The sequence below is a fragment of the Tiliqua scincoides genome, chromosome 1, assembly GCF_035046505.1.
Source record: "Tiliqua scincoides isolate rTilSci1 chromosome 1, rTilSci1.hap2, whole genome shotgun sequence".
Taxonomy (NCBI): Eukaryota; Metazoa; Chordata; class Lepidosauria; order Squamata; family Scincidae; genus Tiliqua; species Tiliqua scincoides.
The window spans coordinates 227,540,833-227,561,606 of record NC_089821.1 but is presented as its reverse complement, the minus strand read 5'-3'; the positions used below and the strand labels follow the sequence as shown (position 1 = coordinate 227,561,606).

The window sequence follows — 20,774 nt, the reverse complement described above, 5'->3', positions numbered from 1 at the left end:
AAGTTGTTTCATTGTCTGTTGGGCACAAAGGTTTAGAATCCTGCCTAGCCATTCAGCAAGCTACCAAGTGCTCATTGAGGTCTAGTAACTTGAGGACTGAAGCTTTAATTGGAGAAAGAGCTCAGTGCCTGCAAGGGATAGAGTTAAGCCTAGAGGGTCTCAGTGTCCCTGGACTGAGGCACTGGCACCTACAGGGTGGTGGCAGTACTACTAAGCAGAGGGTACTTGAGGGCTTTAGGGTTTGAGAACCAAGAACTCTGAGCACCCCACACCCCCCTAATACCTGTACACATCTTTCCTTAGCTGTGTCAGAAACAGCACATTTTCAGTTAGGGAGCCCCTCAGAAAGGGCAAGGAAGCAAACAAGAGAAGAACACTCGGTAATGCAGGGTTTTCATCATAGTGGAAACCATGCTAGTTCCTTTTCCTGCACTGCCAGTCAACCTCTGGCAGACATCCTGACTCTGTAGGAGTCTCACTCTAGTATCCCACGCAAGTTTGGGAGTCAGATCAGAAAATATAAGATCCAGAAAATTTCTGGACCTCCCTCCTTTGGCACCTGGGCCCCCTTTTTGACCCTGGGCCAAGGTACAAATTACTCTCCTCTCATGGGCCCTACTCATCCTCATGCTCATCATGTTTTCAAATAAAGTAGCAGCACCAATAAAGTTAGTAGCATCCATAAGATCACTGCTCCTTGATATCTTTGAAGGTTTCCTGCCTAACTAGTTGAACAAGAAATGCCTGCTTTACACTGTTATTTGGAAATATAGTTTTGCATAACAAAATCCCTCTGGAATAACCTATTTTTCAAAACAAGTTGAGTGCATTACATACAAAGTGGACGAATTCCTTAATATGTAATTAAAGCTGCAAACCTACACCCACTTACCTAGGAGTAAGTCTCACTGAATTCAAGAGGACATACTTCAGTAGACATGCATAAGATGGCACTCTGTTACAGACATGGCAGACAAAACTACATATTTGGGAAGTTTCCCTCAAATCTGTAACAAATGCTTTGCATTTAGGTCATTGACAGAGTAGATCATTGACAGGTGATTGTTTTACTTGTTAACAGAAAAATCTTAAAAGATGTAATCTGAGCCTTACTCAGAATTCACAAAATTTATTTTCATGCTGTGGTTCTTTTCCTAACCCAGGACCCCGAGATATCTAATGCCAACCTCTCTGCTTCTACCAGTTCCTAGCATGCCAGGGTCTCACTTTCCACAAGAACTTGAGGGATTAGGAACACTCCTTTCAGGGATTCTGAACCCCCAACTCTGGCTCACCCTCTGGTACCCTAAAACCGTCAGCATGTGGGACAGAACTGAAGCAGAGATAAGGCAGTTCTGACAAAATTGGTTTTATTTTCAAAGGACTCTTGGGTAGCAATCACACTCTCTCAAGCAGTTCAGTAAGCTCAAGCTCCTCATACTGAATGGCTCGGATGAGCTTGTCCTTATGTATAGTATATACATTGGGATTGCTTAGCTCCTCTCACTGTCAGTTGGCCATTTGGGAGGGAATTTCAAATGCAACTGCTTTTCCCACACTTTTTTTTTCAAAACTTAAAATGGTTTTGGAGGGACACCTGTACGGAACTGGCCCAAGACACTCAAGGCAAGATTCAAAATGATTCCCCTGATGTGCCAGGCTCTGCTCCACCCCCCACCCCACCCCGTATTCAATATTTGAGCTTAGCACTCTCCTCCCCCTCTGTCACCCTCTTTGTTTTTCAGTCCAGGGAGTATAAGAAGAAGTAGTGGAGGAAAGTAGGTAGATAGAAGTGGGAGCCCTCCACCCCCCACAACAAATCTGCTGCCTGAGGAGATTGCTTCAGTTGGTCTCATGGATAAGCTGGCCCTGAGCCTGCAGTTAAAATTCAAACTGACTTCACACATACAGAAAAGGAATCTCTCCTCATGACATAGGCCTCTTACATTCGTTGGTAAGGCAGAGGTTTTTACAGTGTTCTTCAATTGTCAAGGAAGATATGCCTACAAGAGGAATTCTTCTACCAGACATGGCAGACAAAACTACATATTTGGGAAGTTCCCCTTAAATCTGTAACGGCGCAACAAGCTACATACAAATGGCAATCATGCTGATGCAGCAAAAAAAATTCCTTATGAGTAAGTAATGTGCTTCTGGACACAGTCCACTATTTAAAACTGAAGAAAAAAACCTTTGTCTAGCTTAGAGGCGTCAAACTCATTTCATACAGCAGGTTAAATAGCATACATGGTGCCTGCCGGGGGACGGAATTATAGCCATTAAACAGGTGATGGCTGGAAACAAACAATTTGTTCTCACAAAGGTACTCAGCTAAAATGTTATGATTTGCATATTTTCTCCTCTGTCAATATGTTCAAGAGATGGGCGAGTCCAACTGACAGATGGGCTGCCCTTTCAGCAGTGCCACTTCTGCCAAGGCATCACTTTGCAGCTCAGCAGCTGAGGTGCGCTCTACAAAGTGATGCCTCTGCAGAAGCAGTGCTGCTGGAAGGGTGACCTGGATGATAACAGAGCTGTCCCAGTGCCTTGGCAGCATCTCTCTCACCCTTCTTGCTCGGTCTCTTCCTTCTTAGCATTCCTTGCCTTCAGAGGCCTCCTCCCATCTCTCCCTCCCAGTGCCTTGGCAGGAGTGGCAGCACTGGGAGAGCCCAAGTATCACATAGCCCCAATAAAGAGCTTCCTTATATTTGACACCCCGATCTAGCTGTTTTATCTCTTCTCCCCCCCCCCATGTGTCTGAGAAAGATTGCTCTTCCCAAGTCAGCAGAACTGATCACTTTGAATATCCTTTACTGATTTGGGAACAGTACTTCCTCAAGGCCTCATGCCCTTTAAAATATGACAGAGGATTTGCTTTGCATGCAAGAGGTCCTGGGTTCAATCTCTGGCTTGTTCAGGAAGAGCTGGCAAAGTTCTATCTAAAATATGGAAAAAATCTGGTGTCATTTACCAAGTCTGACATCTCAGTTTTGTATCTATATCTCACTTTTCTACCTCTGACAGGTCCCTTAGGACAGTGTCCATTTTAAAAGTGTAACAAACACACATACACAAATTCCCACCAACCCAGTTGTATAAAAGCCAATATTAAAAGAAGAGAGATCTACAGCTGTGCAGTACAAATTAAAGATCAACTGCTGGATGAAACAAAAAACACACAAAAACCACTAGCAATGGCACCAAGACAGACCTCCAAGGGGAAGGAGCTCCAGAGCCTGGGGGCTATGACTAAAAGGCCCTGCCACAAGTTCTCCTATGTGAGCCTCAGAAAAAGGGGCACATACAACAGGGCACCCACCATTGAATGAAGCAAGCAGAAAGATTCATATGGGGGGAGTGACAGCCCTTTAAATATCCAGGTCTCAGACAGTTAAGGGCTTTCAAGGTTAAAACAAAAACTTTGAATTGAGCCCAGAAACACACACTAGTAATCAATGAAGATGGCTGAAAGTGGGACAAATAGCATTATAACATTCATATGCTCAACCAGCAGCAGCTACTGCACTTGCCTGTCCAGAAGCTTTACTAGCTTCCTCATTGCTGCTGCTGCTCCTTCTCATTCCTTACTCTTTTCACCACTGAGCAGGCTGGCATCAGTGCTTCGTTTCAGCAGCCACAGCTGAGCTTACTGTGGGGATGCAGGTGTGAGCAGACACATGACCTTGCAAATCCTGGGCCCCATCTTGTAACTTAATCAAGATGAAGTCCGGAAAAGCAGCTTCACACCAAGGCACTAGAAGAGAATGAATCAACATCTGCAGGAGGACTTAATAGCTGAACGTATCAGCTAGTGAGTCCCACACAAGAACAAATAAGATTAAATACCACAACACACAAAAGATACACAAAATAGTTGTCAATATGCTTTATTTAGAATAGGCAAAATTGTAAATTTCTAAAGCATTTTTGCAAAACAAATCCATTTCACGTGTTGGGGCTGGAATAGTACTTGCTTTCTTTTAGCCTAGAATGTGTGAAATTACTTATCACATTGCTCAACAGTTTTCCATCATGAAGGAAAGAAGCTGTACACTTTGTAGAAACAAAGAATGTGTACCCAAATGAAAGCTTCATTTACCTGGACTTTTCACCTGGTTATTACAAATGCTAAAAAGCTTTGTGAAAGGGGCTTAGTACATGAAGGAAAGTACCAGGCGGTCTTCAGTCTAAGCTGACTGTACTTAATTGTGCAAAATATAATATTTAACAGTACAAATGAGAAGACTTTGAGGTAAAATGCAGCCATTTTTTAATTAGGATAAATCATCCTAGAAGATGATGATCTTTCAATTCTTGGGGTTCAGAAAAAAACTAATTGGGATATAGGAACTTTTATCAGTAGACAAACTTGAAAGGACAAGAAAAGCTTCACAGCTTTTCACAGTTCTCAACATGAAAATTTGACTTTTCTCCCACTGAAGGTTTAAATACATAGAAAATATGTTACCTCTTAGGTCAGTTCTGTTCTAACAGCAGCAAACTGCATCAGTTAAAGAGCAAGAAAAGGAACTGAAGAATTGGGTGTGGCTTTATGAAAACCAGACCCAATTATTATAAAGAATTCAATATACCTGATTATCCACAGAATTTGCTCCAAGTCACCCTGATTAACTAGATCCCATAAATTCAGAAAATGGGATTTTCTTCACTCAAGATGCATGAGCTATCCTTAGCAAAAACAAAATATTTTCACATGAATGCTATCTTTCCAAGAGTCAGGATACAAGCCATTATGTCACAAATGGCTCTCAGATGCAAAATGGGATGATAGCTGTCCCATTTTATCTAACTGGAATTTTCTCACTTTTTCTTAAAACATTTTCTCTAGTCCCAAGACATGGCAGCAGTATTTATAACACTGAAATGGGCCAGTTTTAGGGTCAGCAACATAATCCCAAGGGCCACTTGAACAGTGTAATGCTTTGGGGAAACTTCTCAGGAGAATTATCTTGATACTATTATACTAACAGGTGCTGCTACTGAGGGATGAATGGTCTGATGCGAATTCAAGCAATGTTGGAGTGCTTGAATTCAGACTGATCTTTATTCCATTCATATCAACTGCCTAAGCACTGCTCCATCCCCACCTAGAACAACTGGTTCACAAACTAAGCTTTTAACTAGTAAGCATTTGTGAGAAAATGACCTGAAGTGCAATATTTAACACATGTTCAGAAAAGGATCCTTACAGTCACATAAGCTCAAATATTTTGACAATGATAAAAAACAGGCTTAGTGTTTTAAAAAAATATGTGTAGAGCCTGTTAAACCTTATAAACATGCATAAGCGTTTCTTGAAAATTCCTATAAAGACTTATTTCTCTCAGGGCTATAAGGTATGTTCAGAGTTGGTTGCAATATTAGCACAAGAGTCAAGATAAGAACTATTTCCTTACCCTGAAGCCTAACTGCTTGCTTTGCACATAAAATGTCAAGTTACCAGTGAATTCCGCTCTCCTAAGAAATGGGAAGACTAACATGACTGGACGAACCCTGAGCAGAGCAGAATCTTTAAGATTAAAATCATTTTAAAGGTTCTTGGAGACAGGAGTCTAGATGTTCATTAATTTTAGCTTCCAAAACTTCAGAGTGGCAAACAGGGCAACTAACTTTTCTATTTTGATTGCTCTCAGAAGTAGCAGACTTTTCCAAGCATATTTGTTCAACTTCAGCTCCTTTCTTCACAGAAGGGCTAGTCCACCCTGGCTCCATTCCCTTAGTAAAGTAAGCCTTAAAGGCAGCCATGTCCTCCATTTTTGCCCGTTTAGGTGGCCCACCAAAAGTATGCATGCCATCACTTCCTTGAGAAGTAGTCCAGGATCTTGGAGAGGATATAGTCTGTTCAGGATTATCCCTTTTTGGTGTCCCAGTCACCAGTAAACCCGACTTGGCATTTGCTGAACTTCGATTTGATTTTCCTCTATCAAAAGAAACATTTCTAGCTGGTGAGCCATTGACATTTGTGTACACTTTTGTGTTAGCAACTGAAAATTTAGGAAGTGTGACACTGGAAGCACAGCTATTTTTATTACCACTCCAAGAAAACAGAGGGAAGATGTTTGTATTGGGAACATTTTGCTCAAGGTCCGTTTCATTTTTGCGATTTAGTCTCACCGAGTCAGCAGATAAATCATGCTGTGAAATCTGCAACTCTCTGCTCTTGCTGTTGCTTGGACTTGTGGTTCTTTCTGATAAGAACATACTGTGTTTTCCTCCAAGCACATAACCTTTTCCACTAAAAGGAATGGTACTTTGTATTTTGCTTCCCCGAGTTCTCCCTGCAAAAACATCAGAAAAAATGAAAAATCATAATCAGCTGGGACAAACTGCTTTTTTACAAAAGCAACATTGATGAATTAAACAATTCACACACTCAGATGTTAACAGTGTATAGTATGCCTCTCCACTGTGGGTTACTAACTTACAGGTACAACTAGATGATAAACAACCTTAGGAACAGATATTGATTAGGTCAAGCTATTTCTGCCCAACGCTGCATATAAGCAGCACAGACTAAGTGTGTGTATACCTGTGGGCCGGACAAAAATGAGTTTTAAGAGGCAATTTGTCAAGCTGGATGCACTGGAATTTGGAAATGCTCACGTAATATTTCAGAAAGTTGAAGATTTGATCAAAAGACAATGGGCCCAATGAATGTGGTTGATGGGAAAAAGCAAGTCAATTAGCTTTCAAAGACATCAGTTGGTTGATCAATTACAACTAAATTCTCCTTCCTTGTTAAGATTGGGTGGAAAAAAATTTCTGTAACATTACAACAAGCTCTCCCCAATTCCTTATGACTCCTTCTCTGCTATGATAACTACAAATATGGGTTTAAATTCAGGTACAGACATGCCCCCCGTATTCACAGGGGTTCCATTTCAAAATCCCCCACAGCTAAGTGAAACCACGAACACAGGCCCCCCCCCTCCAGAGGGCTTCCCCAGGCCTCCCAATGCCTTATAAGGCATTAAAAACATTTTACAGAGAAACTGAAAGTACCAGTTTTTCCACTGTCTGGCTCAGAGGACCCTCTGGAGGCGATGAGTGTAGGGGGTGCGAATGGGGGGGAGGGGGCACCCAGACCCAATCTGTGGATAAGTGAATGAATGACATTTAAAATAACTAAATTGAGTAGTCTAATCAAACATTCTGCCAACAAGGAACAGGCTCATTATTGAGGTCTAACTCCAAAATTGAGGTGCAATGATACGTAGGCTTTCTGTCTCCTTTTTAAACAACATCTTAGAGCCTCTGCACTGGGGGTAAACTTGTATTGCCAACAATGGGTGTCACAAACATGCTGTAAAGTACACTTGTGGCATCCTTTTAGTAAGCAGTGCCAACAGGGAGGTCTGCACCATCCCACCAGTACCACAGAGAAAGGTCTGGTTGCCGCTGGTGCCCAGGTAAGCACTGGGCAGCACAGGGGCATGGGGAGAAAGGCAGGAGGTGTTTCTGGGTCGGGAGCTGGACTGGCCTGGGATGAGAGTGAAACTGACGGAGCACTTCTCTGCTGGATCCTATGCTCCATGTTGGGCTTGGAAGCCCAGCATGGGGCTTCTCAAGTCTATGCCAGTGATTTAGCTGGTGCTTTAGTAGCTCCACTGTGGGGGCTGGGCTTTACTTGGTAAGGGGACAAATGTCCCATTCCCCCAAAGGGATCTCTGGTGGCTTCCTTGACCCTGAAGGATACAGTGGTGACCATTTCAGCACTGCTGTAGCCTGCAGTGCCAGAAAGCTTAGGATATTCCAATTCAGATATATTGTTAATAATACATCCATTATATCAGAAGAACAGAATGGGGATAGCATCCAGAATGCTGTTCTTGTAGAAGCTATATTCCCCACCCCACCCCTCTATTGTAGCACCCTGAAATGCCTACACTGAAGGTCAAGGGAATCTCAGCAGGGGCTTGGATGCAGTACAGGTTGCAGAACAACATCCACAAGAGACCACTGCCTCCTGGCTTCTTGGTAGCCTCCTTTATCAAGAAGTTGCCTCCCTCTCTCCTCCACATGAGGGATGCTTCAACAGAGAGGAGGGTGTGGGGAAGATGGCTTCTGTGAGCACAGTGCACTAGATACTACCTTTAGCCTTTTTCCACCCAAACTAGCAGAGATTTTTGTGTGCATGTTTCTCTCTCAGAAGGAGCAAGAGCCGCTGATGAAAACAGTCCAATAACTCATTTCCTAAGGTGTTTTACTCATGTGTGTTTATAGTACGCAGTTAAATATATCACAATCTGCAGAAGAGGAACCTTAACACAACCAATGTTTAAGTACCTTTGTCATTGGCTTGGAATTCTGCCTGCTGGTTCTTTTCTTTGCCTTTCTTGGAGTAGTTCTCTGGCTCTTTGACCTTGGTGAATGTACCCCCACAGGTCTGTTGGTGCTCGGACCACCAGAAATCATTTGCAGATGGTGCCCTATTCATTGCACGCTTCACGTAACCAAAATAGGGCTTTCTACTTTTACAAGGACCATCACATCGCCACCAGTGTTGGCGATAAGAATCCACCTCATCATGGAATTCATGATAGATCTAAAATTAACCAAGAGAAAAATGTTTTATGTAGAACATTCATCTCAATAGTGTATTAACCAGACACACACCCACACTGATCCACACACTTCAATTCACAGACACAGAATGACATGCCCACAGATCTCCCTTGCTGGCAAGAACTTTGCCTACATGGAACAAAATATAAGAGTTCCGTGCAGGTAGTCTCAATTCACAGAACTCTCCCAACACAGAAGTAAATAGAACACATCTGTTCATAACAGGACTCCTTTTTTATATAAAACAGCCAAACGGCTGTTTGACCACTATGTGCACAGTGAGAACTCATGTGCTGACTTTTTCCTATAGACCAGGGGTGCCCAAACCTTGGCCCTTGGGCTGCTTGCAGCCCTCGAGGCCTCTCAATGCGGCCCTCAGGGAGCCCCCAGTCTCCAATAAGCCTCTGGTCCTCCTGAGATTTGCTAGAGCCCACTCTGGCCTGCCACAACTGATCTCAGCGTGAGGGCGACTATTTGACCTCTCATGTGAGCTGTGGGATGAGGACTACCTCCATTGCTTGCTGTTTCATGTCTGTGATGCAGCAGTGGCAGCAAAGGAAAGGCCAGCCTTGCTTTGTGCAAGGCCTTTTATAGGCCTTGAGCGATCGCAAGACCTTCATTCATTCATTCATACAAGTTCATCTCTGATATATTCATTTATGTAAACTTATGTAAATTTATTCAAATTTTAAATGTAAATTAATTCTTTTTTTCCCCCGGCCCCCGACAAAGTGTCAGAGAGCTGATGTAGCCCTCGTGCCAAAAACTTTGGACACCCCTGCTATAGACCTGCAGTTTCCCTTCTCAAAGTTCTGGTTTGTGGTAACCATAAGTAGCTGTAATATCTGAGAAAAGGAAATTATGGTTATTAGTAACCATAACTTACCTGCAAACTAGAATCAGAAATGCACTTAAAACCGTGGTTTCTCATTCTAGTTTGGAGGTAAACTACTGTTAGTGATATGGTTTGCCCAATTCAGATACCATAGCAAACTATGGAAACCAGGAAGGGGTAAAGGGGTATGATTGGAGAGGTACGTTGGTATCCTTGAGGGAGGTGAGCAAGCAGCAAGTTCTTTATAGCCAATTCATAGTCTAGGTGTGACCTCTGAACCAGGTCAGAACATACAAACTTTCCCTGCCAACCCAGAATTCTGAACCTGGGCCATTAGATGCAGTTCACATTCTCAGTGGAAATTAGCTTAATAGATGTGAAATGCAACTTATGTATAGCTACTAGGTAAGTTCCTTTGCAAATGAATGAGATTAAGAATTACAAGTTTATGAAAAGCAGGCCACCACCCCTCCCCATCAGGTCTAGCTTCCTTGGAGGTAGTAATAAGAGTGGGGTGTACTAATTTAGGCTGAAAAGAATCATGATACCTGCTGCCTCTACAGAAAAGGTTCCAGCCTAGTTCTCTCTCCCCCCCCCCCACATTTAGCTTTTACAGGAAATGTTTTCTATGCAGAAGTATTCAATCCTTTGAGTCCCCATCTGAGGTCTAAGTCATCTCAGTAAGAACTAGGCCAGAGCTGGCACCCCCTAACTATTACAGAATGGTTCAAAGTAGAACAGGAAGTGGACAGTATGAACCAAGGTCTCAGCCTACGCTATGAAGAACATTTAATATCTGCTAGCATCCTTTTCTTCTAACCCTGCCCTTAAACAGCAGGCTCTCTATGTCAGAAGTGCAATGATCAAGTGTATGATAAGAGAGCAAAGCCAAGATTCATTGAGAGTTCATCTAAGATCCCTCTCTCTTGTACTAGTGGTCTAAATATTCTGGCCATGATGATAGTCTATAATTCCATAGCTAGTTTCATCTATTTAAAATACAATAGTCAAAGTACTAGTAACTGTGGGCAGGGCTGAAGTTTACAATTTTAAAGCCGTAGTAACTAAAATTAAAATTTTACGTGCTCTCTAGAAACAATCTCAACTTAAATTCAGCTTATGCATTTCCTTAAAGCTCAGTCAGTAGGGATCATTTAGGTATTCAACTACTTTTCTTTTAAAGTTGCACGTTTCCCCACACTATCCTTAAGCCACTCTGATACAACCAGAGCCACTATTCTCTGACTACCTGTCATGCCACATGGCCTCTTACACTGTGCTTGGGGTGTTCAAAAATCTGCAAATTACTGAGCATTATAGAGAATGCTTACGGTAACATTGGCCCCAGTTAAACGATTTATCCGATGCATGTGTTTGCAGAACTCTGGACCATGGGAATCGCGATCTTTGTCATTATTGGTGACAAACAACAGAGCATGAATCATTTCATGTAAGAGAGTCTGAAATTAAAATAATCATTTATCAGTTACCTTTTAGGAATTAAAACTTGATTTATGAGCTTCAGGTCAAAGAGGAATACTAGCCATCACTGCAAGCAGTCAGATATCAATACTGAAGTTAAGACACACCTGGTCCCATTGTGCCAACCCGGGAACTACAGGTGCAACCTTGTTATACACAGATTTTTAATACATGGATTTGATTCAACATGAATGGCCACTGCAAATGAGAAGGAATGTGCAGATTCCTGGAGAAGGGGAAAAATCCATCCCTTTAAAAATCACTTTAAAAACCTGCTTTTCTTACTGTTGTAGAGACAGTCATGCAAGCGATCATTCCATTCTTCAGCTGAGCCAGGCAAATGCAAGGGGTTCTTAGCATTTCTAACTGCTGACTGCTTCTCTACAACACTAAGAAATGCTATTTTTAAACCACAATTGTAAAGGGACACACTTTTTAATTTTTTAAAACTTTTATTTAACATGTCATGTGGCAGCAGCAGGGAGTCCCAGATGTCGAGGCACAATCTTATTCCATTAGGAGCAATGGAGGGGAATGAAACCCGGAAGTGGGCCTTTAAATATATTTTCCCACTTTTTTTTTATCCATGGATTTTTTTTATCCACTAGGGGTTCTGGTACAGAGTGGATAACCAGTGACGAGCTGTATTCTGTTACAGTTTCAGAGAACACAGAGCAGGTTACTCATATAAGGAAGCTGGACAACTTGATTAGTTCAAAAATTCAAATAAATTTTTGTTAAGAGTAATTTGGTAGCTGCAATGCCTAAACTTTAGCCACAATTTAAACCATTTTATTGTTTTACAGATGCACGCACAAGTAAAATACAAGTGTTAGCATGCCTATCTATGGCAACAGTTTCATATTGCAATACCTCTATGAGATCCTTCCTTGGTCGTAACTTTAACAGTGGCTCGCTGAGTCGAATCGAGCACATTCCTCCCCGTCCTTCATAGCTGCAAACTCCAGCACACCTAGAAAACACCAAACGTGAGTTTGTTTAGCATTGCCTCTTAGACACCAAGGACTTGCTGAATACAAGTGGATGAAACTCTTCCCAGGAGGCCAGCAGCCAAGAGCCTGCTCTCCCATTGCAATTTATACTGCAAAATATTTAGTTTATAATTAGCACCATCAAATATCAGTGATTTATAACAGTCACATCTAAGCCGCTTGCAACGTTTGTGATTGTATGCACTGTTGTCAAGAATACAGAGCAGCCACACCAACCATACTGCTCAAGTAAATACTACTCTTGTACTTTGTACAGTGCCATCTGACAGCCCAAGCCAATGTGTGCCTATTCAGAAGGAAGCCCCATTAGAGTCAATGGGGGTTACTCTCAGGAAAGTGTGGATAAGATTGGGCTATGAGAGGGCAAAGGGCTTCACACGCAAGGACTACATCAAGGTAATACAATGACCTTGTAAGGTATGTATTATCTTCCTATTACTGTTGATGAACTGGAGTTGGGTGAGCATGGCTTGCTTAGGCCCACCTAGTAAGCTCATGGCAGAGACAAGGTCCAAACCAGGCAAGTCCCAATTCCCAGCTTGGTTGCAACTAACTGCATATTTATCCCTTGGAACTTCTATAGTCACTGAATGGACTTTTCCATGTTAGAACAGCCGCCTTCTAAAAGCAGAGGCTGCACATGCCCATCACGCCACAAGTCCACCTGTGATGGACTTTTCTACCAGAGGTTTGTCCAGTCCCCTTTAAAGAGACCCAAGCCAGATGCCGCCACCACATCTTGTGGCAGGGAGTTCCACAGACCCACCGCAGCAGCTGTAAGAAGAGCTGTAAGAAGAGCCCTGCTGGGCCCACCTAGTGCAGCTTCTGTGTCGCAGAGGCCCAGCAGACGCCTCAGGCAGCACCCAAGAGACCTGCGTCCTGTGCCCACCCTTACAGGGTCATGCGCGGGCTCCACTTCACTTCTACGGCCGCCAGGCGCCCCCAGAAGAGGGTCTCGTTGAACTGCAGGAAGAGGCCTCGCACATCCGGGTTCGGGTCCAGCAGCTCCCAGGTCTCGTCCACCACGGACAGCGGCGGGGGCGGCGCCACCTCCCGGACCTCGTCCTCCGCCTCCCACTGCGCCTGCAGCCGCAGTGCCAGCAAGAAGTCGCCGTCCATCGCGCCTGGCGCGGCTCGGCAGCTCTACGAACGCCAGCCGGCGGCCGGCCTCTTCAAACCCCCGCGCATGCGCTCCTCGCCTCATTGGCTGCGCATGCGCTCTGCGCTTTCTGTTTTCTTCCCTGCCGCCCATACTCCGCAATGCGCACGCGCGTCTTTCACGCTCTTCCGGCATACAACTCTTTCGAAAAGGCCAGAATAACCCTCCATTGTCTGCATGGGGAACTTCCGGGTTCACTCACCTTTGGTCCCCCGCGGAGAGGAAGCGCCCATAGAAGGGTTCATTTAGAAATCCAGCATTTTAACGCAGCCGCGCTTCAGCAGCAGCCTTGTGAAGGTCCGCCTTCCAGTCTAAGAGATCTGACTTTGTGGCGGTCTACCCCTTTGCTACGTCTATGGTGAACCCCGCCTCAGCGCAGAAAGGCGGCGTCACAGCTGAAGCGCGCGCCACGTAGGTGGCGTCAACGGCTGTCGCGCTCGACGCCGAAGCGTCGCGGGTGCTGTGACGTAGTCGGGTTGGGCTCCCTCAGAGGCGCGGACATGGCGCTGGCCCTGGCGCTGGGCGAGGGGGCTGCGGGCGGCGGGAGCCGGCTGCGGCGGCGGCTGGAGTCGGGGAGCTACGCGGCCGAGGAGTACGTGCGGGCGCTGTCGCAGCAGTCGGACGGCGACCGCGACCTGCAGGAGCACCGGCAGCGCATCCAGGCGCTGAGCGAGGAGACGGCGCAGAGCCTGAAGCGCAACGTCTACCAGAACTACCGGCAGTTCATCGAGACGGCGCGCGAGATCAGCTACCTGGAGAGCGAGATGTACCAGCTCAGCCACATCCTCACCGAGCAGAAGGGCATCATGGAGGCCGTGGCCCAGGCCCTGCTGCAGCAGGCCGACCGCGACGACCCGGCCCTGGGCGCCGCCCGCCGCGCCGCCGACCCCTTCCTGCCCCTCTCAGCCAAGGACGCGGCGGGCGAGGAGGGCCGGCAGCGCAGCCTCACCACCCTGCTGGAGAAGGTGGAGGGCTGTCGCGAGCTGCTCCCCGAGAGCCCCGGCAAGTTCCTTGTCTACAACGGCGACCTGGTGGAGTACGACGCGGACCAGATGCTGCAGGTGCAGAGGGTGCATGCCTTCCTCATGAACGACTGCCTGCTGGTGGCTGCCTGGCTGCCCAACCGGCGGGGCGCCTACCGCTACGAGGCCCTCTACCCGCTTGACGGCCTTGCCGTGGTCAACGTCAAGGATAACCCACCCATGAAGGACATGTTCAAGCTGCTCATGTTCCCCGAGAGCCGCATCTTCCAGGCCGAGAACGCCAAGATCAAGAAGGAGTGGCTGGAGGTGCTGGAGGAGACCAAGAGGAACCGGGCCCTCAGCGAGAAGCGCAGGCTGGAGCAGGAGGCCCCGGCCCGGGCCGCTCCCCCGACCCCCCCGGAGGCAGCCAATCCTTTCGACGAAGAGGACGAAGAGGAGGCGCCGCCAGAAGAGACGGTGGACCTGTCCCTGGAGTGGATTCAGGAGCTGCCTGAGGACTTGGATGTCTGCATTGCTCAGAGAGACTTTGAAGGGGCCGTTGACTTGTTGGATAAGTTGAACGAGTATCTGGGAGACAAGCCTGTCACTCAGCCAGTCAGGGAACTGAGAGTCAAGGTCGATGAAAGAATCCGGCAGCTCACCGAGGTGCTGGTGTTTGAGCTCTCTCCGGATAGGTCTCTCCGGGGCGGGCCCAGAGCCACCCGCCGAGCTGTTTCTCAGCTCATCCGCTTGGGTCAGTCGACCAAGGCCTGTGAACTTTTCCTGAGGAACAGGGAAGCTGCTGTACACACAGCCATCCGTCAGCTACGCATCGAGGGTGCCACTCTGCTATACATTCACAAACTCTGCCATGTCTTCTTCACAAGCCTGTTAGAGACTGCGAGGGAGTTCGAGACAGACTTTGCCGGCAACAGTGGGTGCTATTCTGCTTTTGTTGTCTGGGCCCGATCTGCTATGAGGATGTTTGTAGATGCCTTTAGCAAGCAGGTGTTTGACAGTAAGGAGAGTTTATCTACTGCTGCTGAGTGTGTAAAGGTAAGAGGAAACTCAGTGGGGGAAAAGATGAAGGTTCTAAATTGTGCTTGGTCACACATACTCCAGCATGTGTGATAGATACAGATAGATACATAGATTGTATCAGATAGATACAATCGCTATCTGTTGTAATTTCTTTACATTTTCATAGGCCATTGTTGTACATAGAGTTGGAAAAAGTCTGTGCATCATGTAGTCCAGCTTCCTAGTCTGAGATAGGATGTCCAATATGTAAGGAAGCCATGGCAATTATTACTAGTAGGGGCTATAAGCCATCCACTTATCCCACCATCTTTTGCTGTCCAAGACAAGTGACTGATGGTGGATGGAGATGATTCTCTTAAGGCAATCACTCTGACCATTGGTATCCAGACTATTCTGTGCACAACACAGTGGTGTGTGTGCTGCTTGTAGCACAAAGAGGAAGTGGTGTGGGACTAGGGATGGAGAGTGGTTGAATTGTTGCTGCTGGCTTATCCTTATCAACTGGACCATAGCACTTGTGCAGGAATCTGACTACGCCTTCTGGAGAATTGTCTGCCTTGACAGTGCCTCTGCTGCCAGGAAAGTGCAACCTGGATACCCTTTCAGTGCCTGCACAGCATAATGGGTTTTAGGTGGCCTTTTTGCTTGCCTTAATGGCAGCAGTGGAGGAGATAATTGCTGTTTTGTACTCTTGGTTTTCCAGATATGATTTACTGTCAAGCTGTTTGCCAAAAATAATAATATTGGTGTTTATATACCACCTTTCTGGTCATCAGATTACTCCTCTGACTTTATTTAAGGCGTTTCACATAGGGAGGTTATCTCTAAACCCTTGAGGGGATTTTTACAATAACAGAGGTTCTATCTTTCAAGAACTGTACAACATTTCAGATGGATCTTTCACGATCTGGTATCACTTCTGGCCCCCGGTTGCCTCCCACGTTGGCTGACAAGCAGCTTCTTCATCTCTCACTTGAATGGCAGCCAAGACGCTTCTTCACACACACCAAAGAGCAGGTGGAATAACTCAGCTCAGCTTGTTAGCTGCTTCTAGGTCTTGCCCTTCATGGAGCTGCTGGTGGCCTCAAACTGGCGACCTTCAGATGTTATCTTTGGGCTAACGGAGGCTCCACCCTCTAGTCCAGACCTCCCGAACTTCTCTAGTCCAGACCTCCCGAACTTCTCTAGTCCAGACCTCCCGAACTTCTCTAGTCCAGACCTCCCGAACATTATAGAGATTGGTCCTGATCCAACTTGTTTTTTATGACTAAGACTGTAATCCCACACACACTTACTTGAAAGTAAGCTCTTTTGGATACAGGAATGGTAATGAAGTTAGTTACAATTAGTCACCCTCGTAATAATTTCTGAAAGATAGGTTATGAGTACATTAAATAGTAAAAAATAAATTAACTTGCTCCATTTTTTCAATGGGATTAACTCTGATTTTGATTAACAAGAATAGTTCTAGTATGTAGTTCTTTAATGCTAGGATGAGAGAGTGACAGACTGCACTTGCTCCCAGTATGGAAGGGATTGTCACTCCTGAATTGGCTTTTTCAGCCACACTAGACGCTGTTCCAGAACCACCATTCAGAGTGCGATACCATAGTCTTTCGAGACTGAAGGTTGCCAACAGCTCAGAGAGAGTGAGAACCAGAAGTGTATGCTGCACTCATCACTAGGCATTTCGCTTCACCCCAAACCATAAACTCATTTCTCTCTTTCTCCCTCCTGCCTTCAGGCTTTATTTTTTAGATCTCTCCCCCCAACAGCAGTTGTTTGCCACTTGGGTACTTTTCTCATAACAGGTAGGAAAACAAGTGTCAAGCTATCAGCCTGACGTCAATTGTGAAAGTCTCTTGTGGAGTGAATAACTCTCTAGGTTTTATTTTAAAAGCAAAGTAGATTTCATTGCTTCATTAAGCAGTGAAGAAGGGGGGGAAATTGTTCATACAACTAGACATTTACCAAGTTATGCAAATAGTGTAGATGAGAAGTAGAGGCTGACCGCTCTTTTCTGAGTGTATTGTTTTAAAATTCTGATTGTTTTTATCTAGTTTTTGCTGCTATTTATAATAGGTTGCCAATTATTCACCTTTTGAGGGTGTTGCAATATCTTATGCAAACTACTAAACGCGTAGTATAATTCATAATATACCTTGTTGTTGAAGGTGGCAAAGGAACACTGCAAGCAGCTCAGTGAAATTGGTCTGGATCTGACCTTCATCATCCATGCACTCCTCGTGAAAGATATCAAAGGTGCTTTGCAGAGCTACAAGGATATTATCATCGAGGCCACAAAGCACCGTAACTCTGAGGAGATGTGGAGAAGAATGAACCTGATGACCCCAGAAGCTTTAGGAAAGCTTAGAGAAGAGATGAGGAGCTGTGGCGTGACAACCTTTGACCAATACACTGGCGATGATTGTTGGGTGAATCTTAGCTACACTGTGGTGGCCTTCACCAAACAGACCATGGCATTCTTGGAGGAAGCTCTCAAACTGTACTTTCCAGAGCTACATATGGTTCTGCTGGAAAGCCTAGTGGAGATCATCCTTGTGGCTGTCCAGCATGTTGATTACAGTTTGCGGTGTGAACAGGACCCAGAGAAGAAAACCTTCGTCAGGCAGAATGCATCTTTCCTTTATGAAACTGTCCTTCCTGTTGTAGAAAAGAGGTTTGAGGAAGGAGTTGGCAAGCCAGCTAAGCAGCTGCAAGATCTGAGGAATGCTTCAAGACTGATGCGCATTAATCCTGAAAGTACCACCTCTGTGGTCTGAAATGTAATGCCTTGGGGTTTTTTTCATTTGAAAAATTGTATATGTTCCTAATAACTCTGTATGTATGTGTATTCCTATCAACCTTTTTCAAATTCCTTATAGCAACGCAATTCAGTAACACTCTGTTTAGCTAAATATGGCCTACAAATAAAAAGGGAGACAAATGAATGCAAGTTCTATAGTTAGAGAAGCATGTTCCCTTTGAAGGTTGAGGTGTGGCATTTTAGATTAAGGAGGTCACCTGGTGACATAATGAGCATTGGTCCAAAAGCCAAGAAGATGTTTATAATGAGTATGATAAAGAATAACCTCTAACAAGTATTAGCTGGTTTTGCAGGAGTATAAATGATGGGATACACCCAGTGGTTATACTGGCTTTCAAACCAAGTAGCAGCTGTTTGGAAAACAGAAGCAGACTTAAAAAAACAATTGCAAAAACTGAAAGCAAATACTTCACTGCAGAAAAACCTTGCCTAATGTTCATTTGAAAATGTAGACTTGACCTGGACACAAAATTCTCTGCTTGACCAGTAGTGGTTCCAGTTTGTATTATTTATGCTTAAAAATGATAAATACTACTGTCGTTATAGAGGACTACAATCAAATATATTTTCTGCCTGTTTTGGGGTAGATGAGAATTGGGTTGTGTAAATATCAAGAAGCTTTTGGGTGACCACAAGTGGGAAGTAGGGTTTGGGTGTGGAAACATTCTTGAGATGAGGGAGTGGAAACAGCTGAGGCCTAACCATAGTAGCTTTCCCTATGTTTAGTGCCGCACACAGTGTGACTGTGTGTAATGTGGGTACAGCTTGCTTTTTCTCCTCTCAGAACTGTGAGGACTTTGTCTGCAAGTCTAATCCTGTCTAGTATATGGTGAAATCTCTATTGCATGGGAATAATGTGATTGTATCAGAGACATTGTACCAAGAACTAGTAATGCCAAGGGATATATTCAGAGGGGCTATAAAAAAGAGACTTGCAGCCAGCGCGATTCAACAAGATATAAAATGAAATGTTGGAATTTTATGCAAAATGTATTAGGCCTTAATTTGCTATTGTGACCTTTAAGCACACTGGCAATCTGTTTCCTTTGCTCTTGAGAAGCAGCTTCACTATCAAAGCTGCTGTAAAGTAAACACAATCTTGAAGTACTAACAAAGTGACAGGAAACAACTCTTCTTTACCCCACATTCCAAAAATGTTTTGTCCATATGGCTGCTTGGCATGCTGGGTATTGTTTTCGGGCAAGTTGCTTTATGAAAGCAGGATGATCTTTCCTCTAGCTGGCAGTGGCTGAATAGCAATCATGTTCGTGTTAGTTGCTGAATTCAGTGTTTGTTGCTCTTCAAAGGAGCATTGATGTGGAAAATTCTTAAGAGGTGAGGGGCTCATCCTAATATGCAGTGACAGTGATGTGAGCATTTGCACCCAAAGTGATTGGGGATCATGTTAGTTACTGGTGGAGTTGGGCAAGTGATACCACTTTGCAGTTTCCAGCAGTTGCACACCAGAAGATTTCCCTTGGGACTACTCATCCACCTGCCTCCATAGAGCTGTAATTTAACAAGCAGACAAGATCCTCATCTGGTGTTCAGGACACTGCTGCGGAGGGGCTCAGCAAATTGTATTTTTGGAGCCATTCTAGGTATTTGAACAATAGTAAATAGTCCTGACATTCAGTAATTTGTTGTTTATGTCATGCCTGGGGATGTATGGAGGCCAAATTATTCATGAGTGAGAACAATGATCTCTGCTTAAGCTTGCAGACAGTCTCTGTATGTTAACACAAATAACTATGAATTAAAATAAGTGTGCCCTGAACCTCTTTTTAAATTATTTGTTTTCTTAAGCCTGTGTACCTGTGAGAACAAGTGTTTCGGTATAATCCTATGCGTGCATGTTACTTCATTGTGTTCAGTGGGGCTTACTCCCAGGAAAGTGTGTGTAGGGTGGTGGTGAAGTCAGATGCCGTGATGTGACAGCATTTTTTAGGTGGCTACCTTTTTTACTCTGCTACCAAAGCTGCAATCCTAAACCCACTTACTAGCACCTAAGCCCAATTGACCAAAGTGGGACTTATTTCCAAAACAACATGCACTGACTACATGTAATAAGGAAGAATACTTAAATGCCAGAAATGGGTTCTGAACTGTCTGTGACAGATCAGGAGAGAGATCTTGGGGTGGTGGTGGACAGGTCGATGAAAGTGTTGACCCAATGTGCGGTGGCAGCAAAAAAGGCCAATTCTATGCTTGGGATCTTTAGAAAAGGTATTGAGAACAAAACGACTAATACTGTAATGCCGTTGTACAAATCAATGGTAAGGCCACACCTGGAGTATTGTGTCCAGTTCCGGTCACCACATCTCAAAAAGGATATAGTGGAAATGGAAAAGGTGCAAAAGAGAGTGACTAAGATGATTACTGGGCTGGGGCACCTTCCTTATGAGGAAAGGCTATGGCGTTTGGGCCTCTTCAACCTAGAAAAGAGATGCCTGAGGGAGGACATGATTGAGACATACAAAATTATGCATGGGAAGGATAAAGTGGATAGAGAAGTGCTCTTTACACTCTCACATAACACCAGAACCAGGGGACATCCACTCAAATTGAGTGTTGGGAGGGTTAGGACAGACAAAAGAAAATATTTCTTTACTCTGTGTGGTCAGTCTGTGGAACTCCTTGTTGCAGGATGTGGTGACGGCATCTGGCCTGGATGCCTTTAAAAGGTGATTGGACAAGTTTCTGGAGGAAAAATCCATTATGGGTTACAAGCCATGATGTGTATGTGCAACCTCCTGATTTTAGAAATGGGCTATGTCAGAATGCCAGATGCAAGGGAAGGCACCAGAATGAGGTCTCTTGTTATCTGGTGTGCTCCCTGGGCAATTGGGCTGCTGTGAGATACAGGAAG

The 20,774-nt window shown here is 44.7% G+C and overlaps 2 protein-coding genes across 3 annotated transcripts; one reads left to right on the top strand and one right to left on the bottom strand.

Annotated features, from left to right (window-relative positions):
- Positions 1–3,871: 3,871 nt before the first annotated feature.
- On the bottom strand, positions 3,872–13,049 carry SPRTN (SprT-like N-terminal domain). 2 transcript variants are annotated; one of them, XM_066611433.1, is made up of 5 exons: positions 12,812–13,049; positions 11,777–11,876; positions 10,753–10,881; positions 8,308–8,566; positions 3,872–6,299 (listed from the first exon to the last, which is right to left on the bottom strand). In XM_066611433.1, the coding sequence occupies exons 1-5, from the start codon at positions 13,033–13,035 to the stop codon at positions 5,545–5,547; spliced, it is 1,467 nt and encodes a 488-aa protein (XP_066467530.1). In that variant the 5' UTR covers positions 13,036–13,049; the 3' UTR covers positions 3,872–5,544. The 2 variants fall into 2 exon arrangements, with proteins under 2 accessions (XP_066467530.1, XP_066467531.1); XM_066611434.1 differs by having other exon boundaries at positions 12,730–12,881.
- A 510-nt stretch (positions 13,050–13,559) lies between these two features.
- On the top strand, positions 13,560–19,682 carry EXOC8 (exocyst complex component 8). Its single transcript, XM_066611432.1, has 2 exons — positions 13,560–15,093; positions 17,253–19,682. The coding sequence occupies exons 1-2, from the start codon at positions 13,576–13,578 to the stop codon at positions 17,859–17,861; spliced, it is 2,127 nt and encodes a 708-aa protein (XP_066467529.1). The 5' UTR covers positions 13,560–13,575; the 3' UTR covers positions 17,862–19,682.
- Positions 19,683–20,774: the final 1,092 nt, after the last annotated feature.

Coding starts and splice junctions, on each gene's coding strand:
- SPRTN (XM_066611433.1), bottom strand. CDS start 13,035: ATGGACGGCGACTTCTTGCTGGCACTGCGGCTGCAGGCGCAGTGGGAG. Junction 10,882..11,776: donor CAAGGAAGGATCTCATAGAG/GTATTGCAATAT, acceptor TTTTAATTTCAG/ACTCTCTTACATGAAATGAT. Junction 6,300..8,307: donor ATTCCAAGCCAATGACAAAG/GTACTTAAACAT, acceptor ATGTTTTTGCAG/GGAGAACTCGGGGAAGCAAA.
- EXOC8 (XM_066611432.1), top strand. CDS start 13,576: ATGGCGCTGGCCCTGGCGCTGGGCGAGGGGGCTGCGGGCGGCGGGAGC. Junction 15,094..17,252: donor CTGCTGCTGAGTGTGTAAAG/GTAAGAGGAAAC, acceptor TTGTTGTTGAAG/GTGGCAAAGGAACACTGCAA.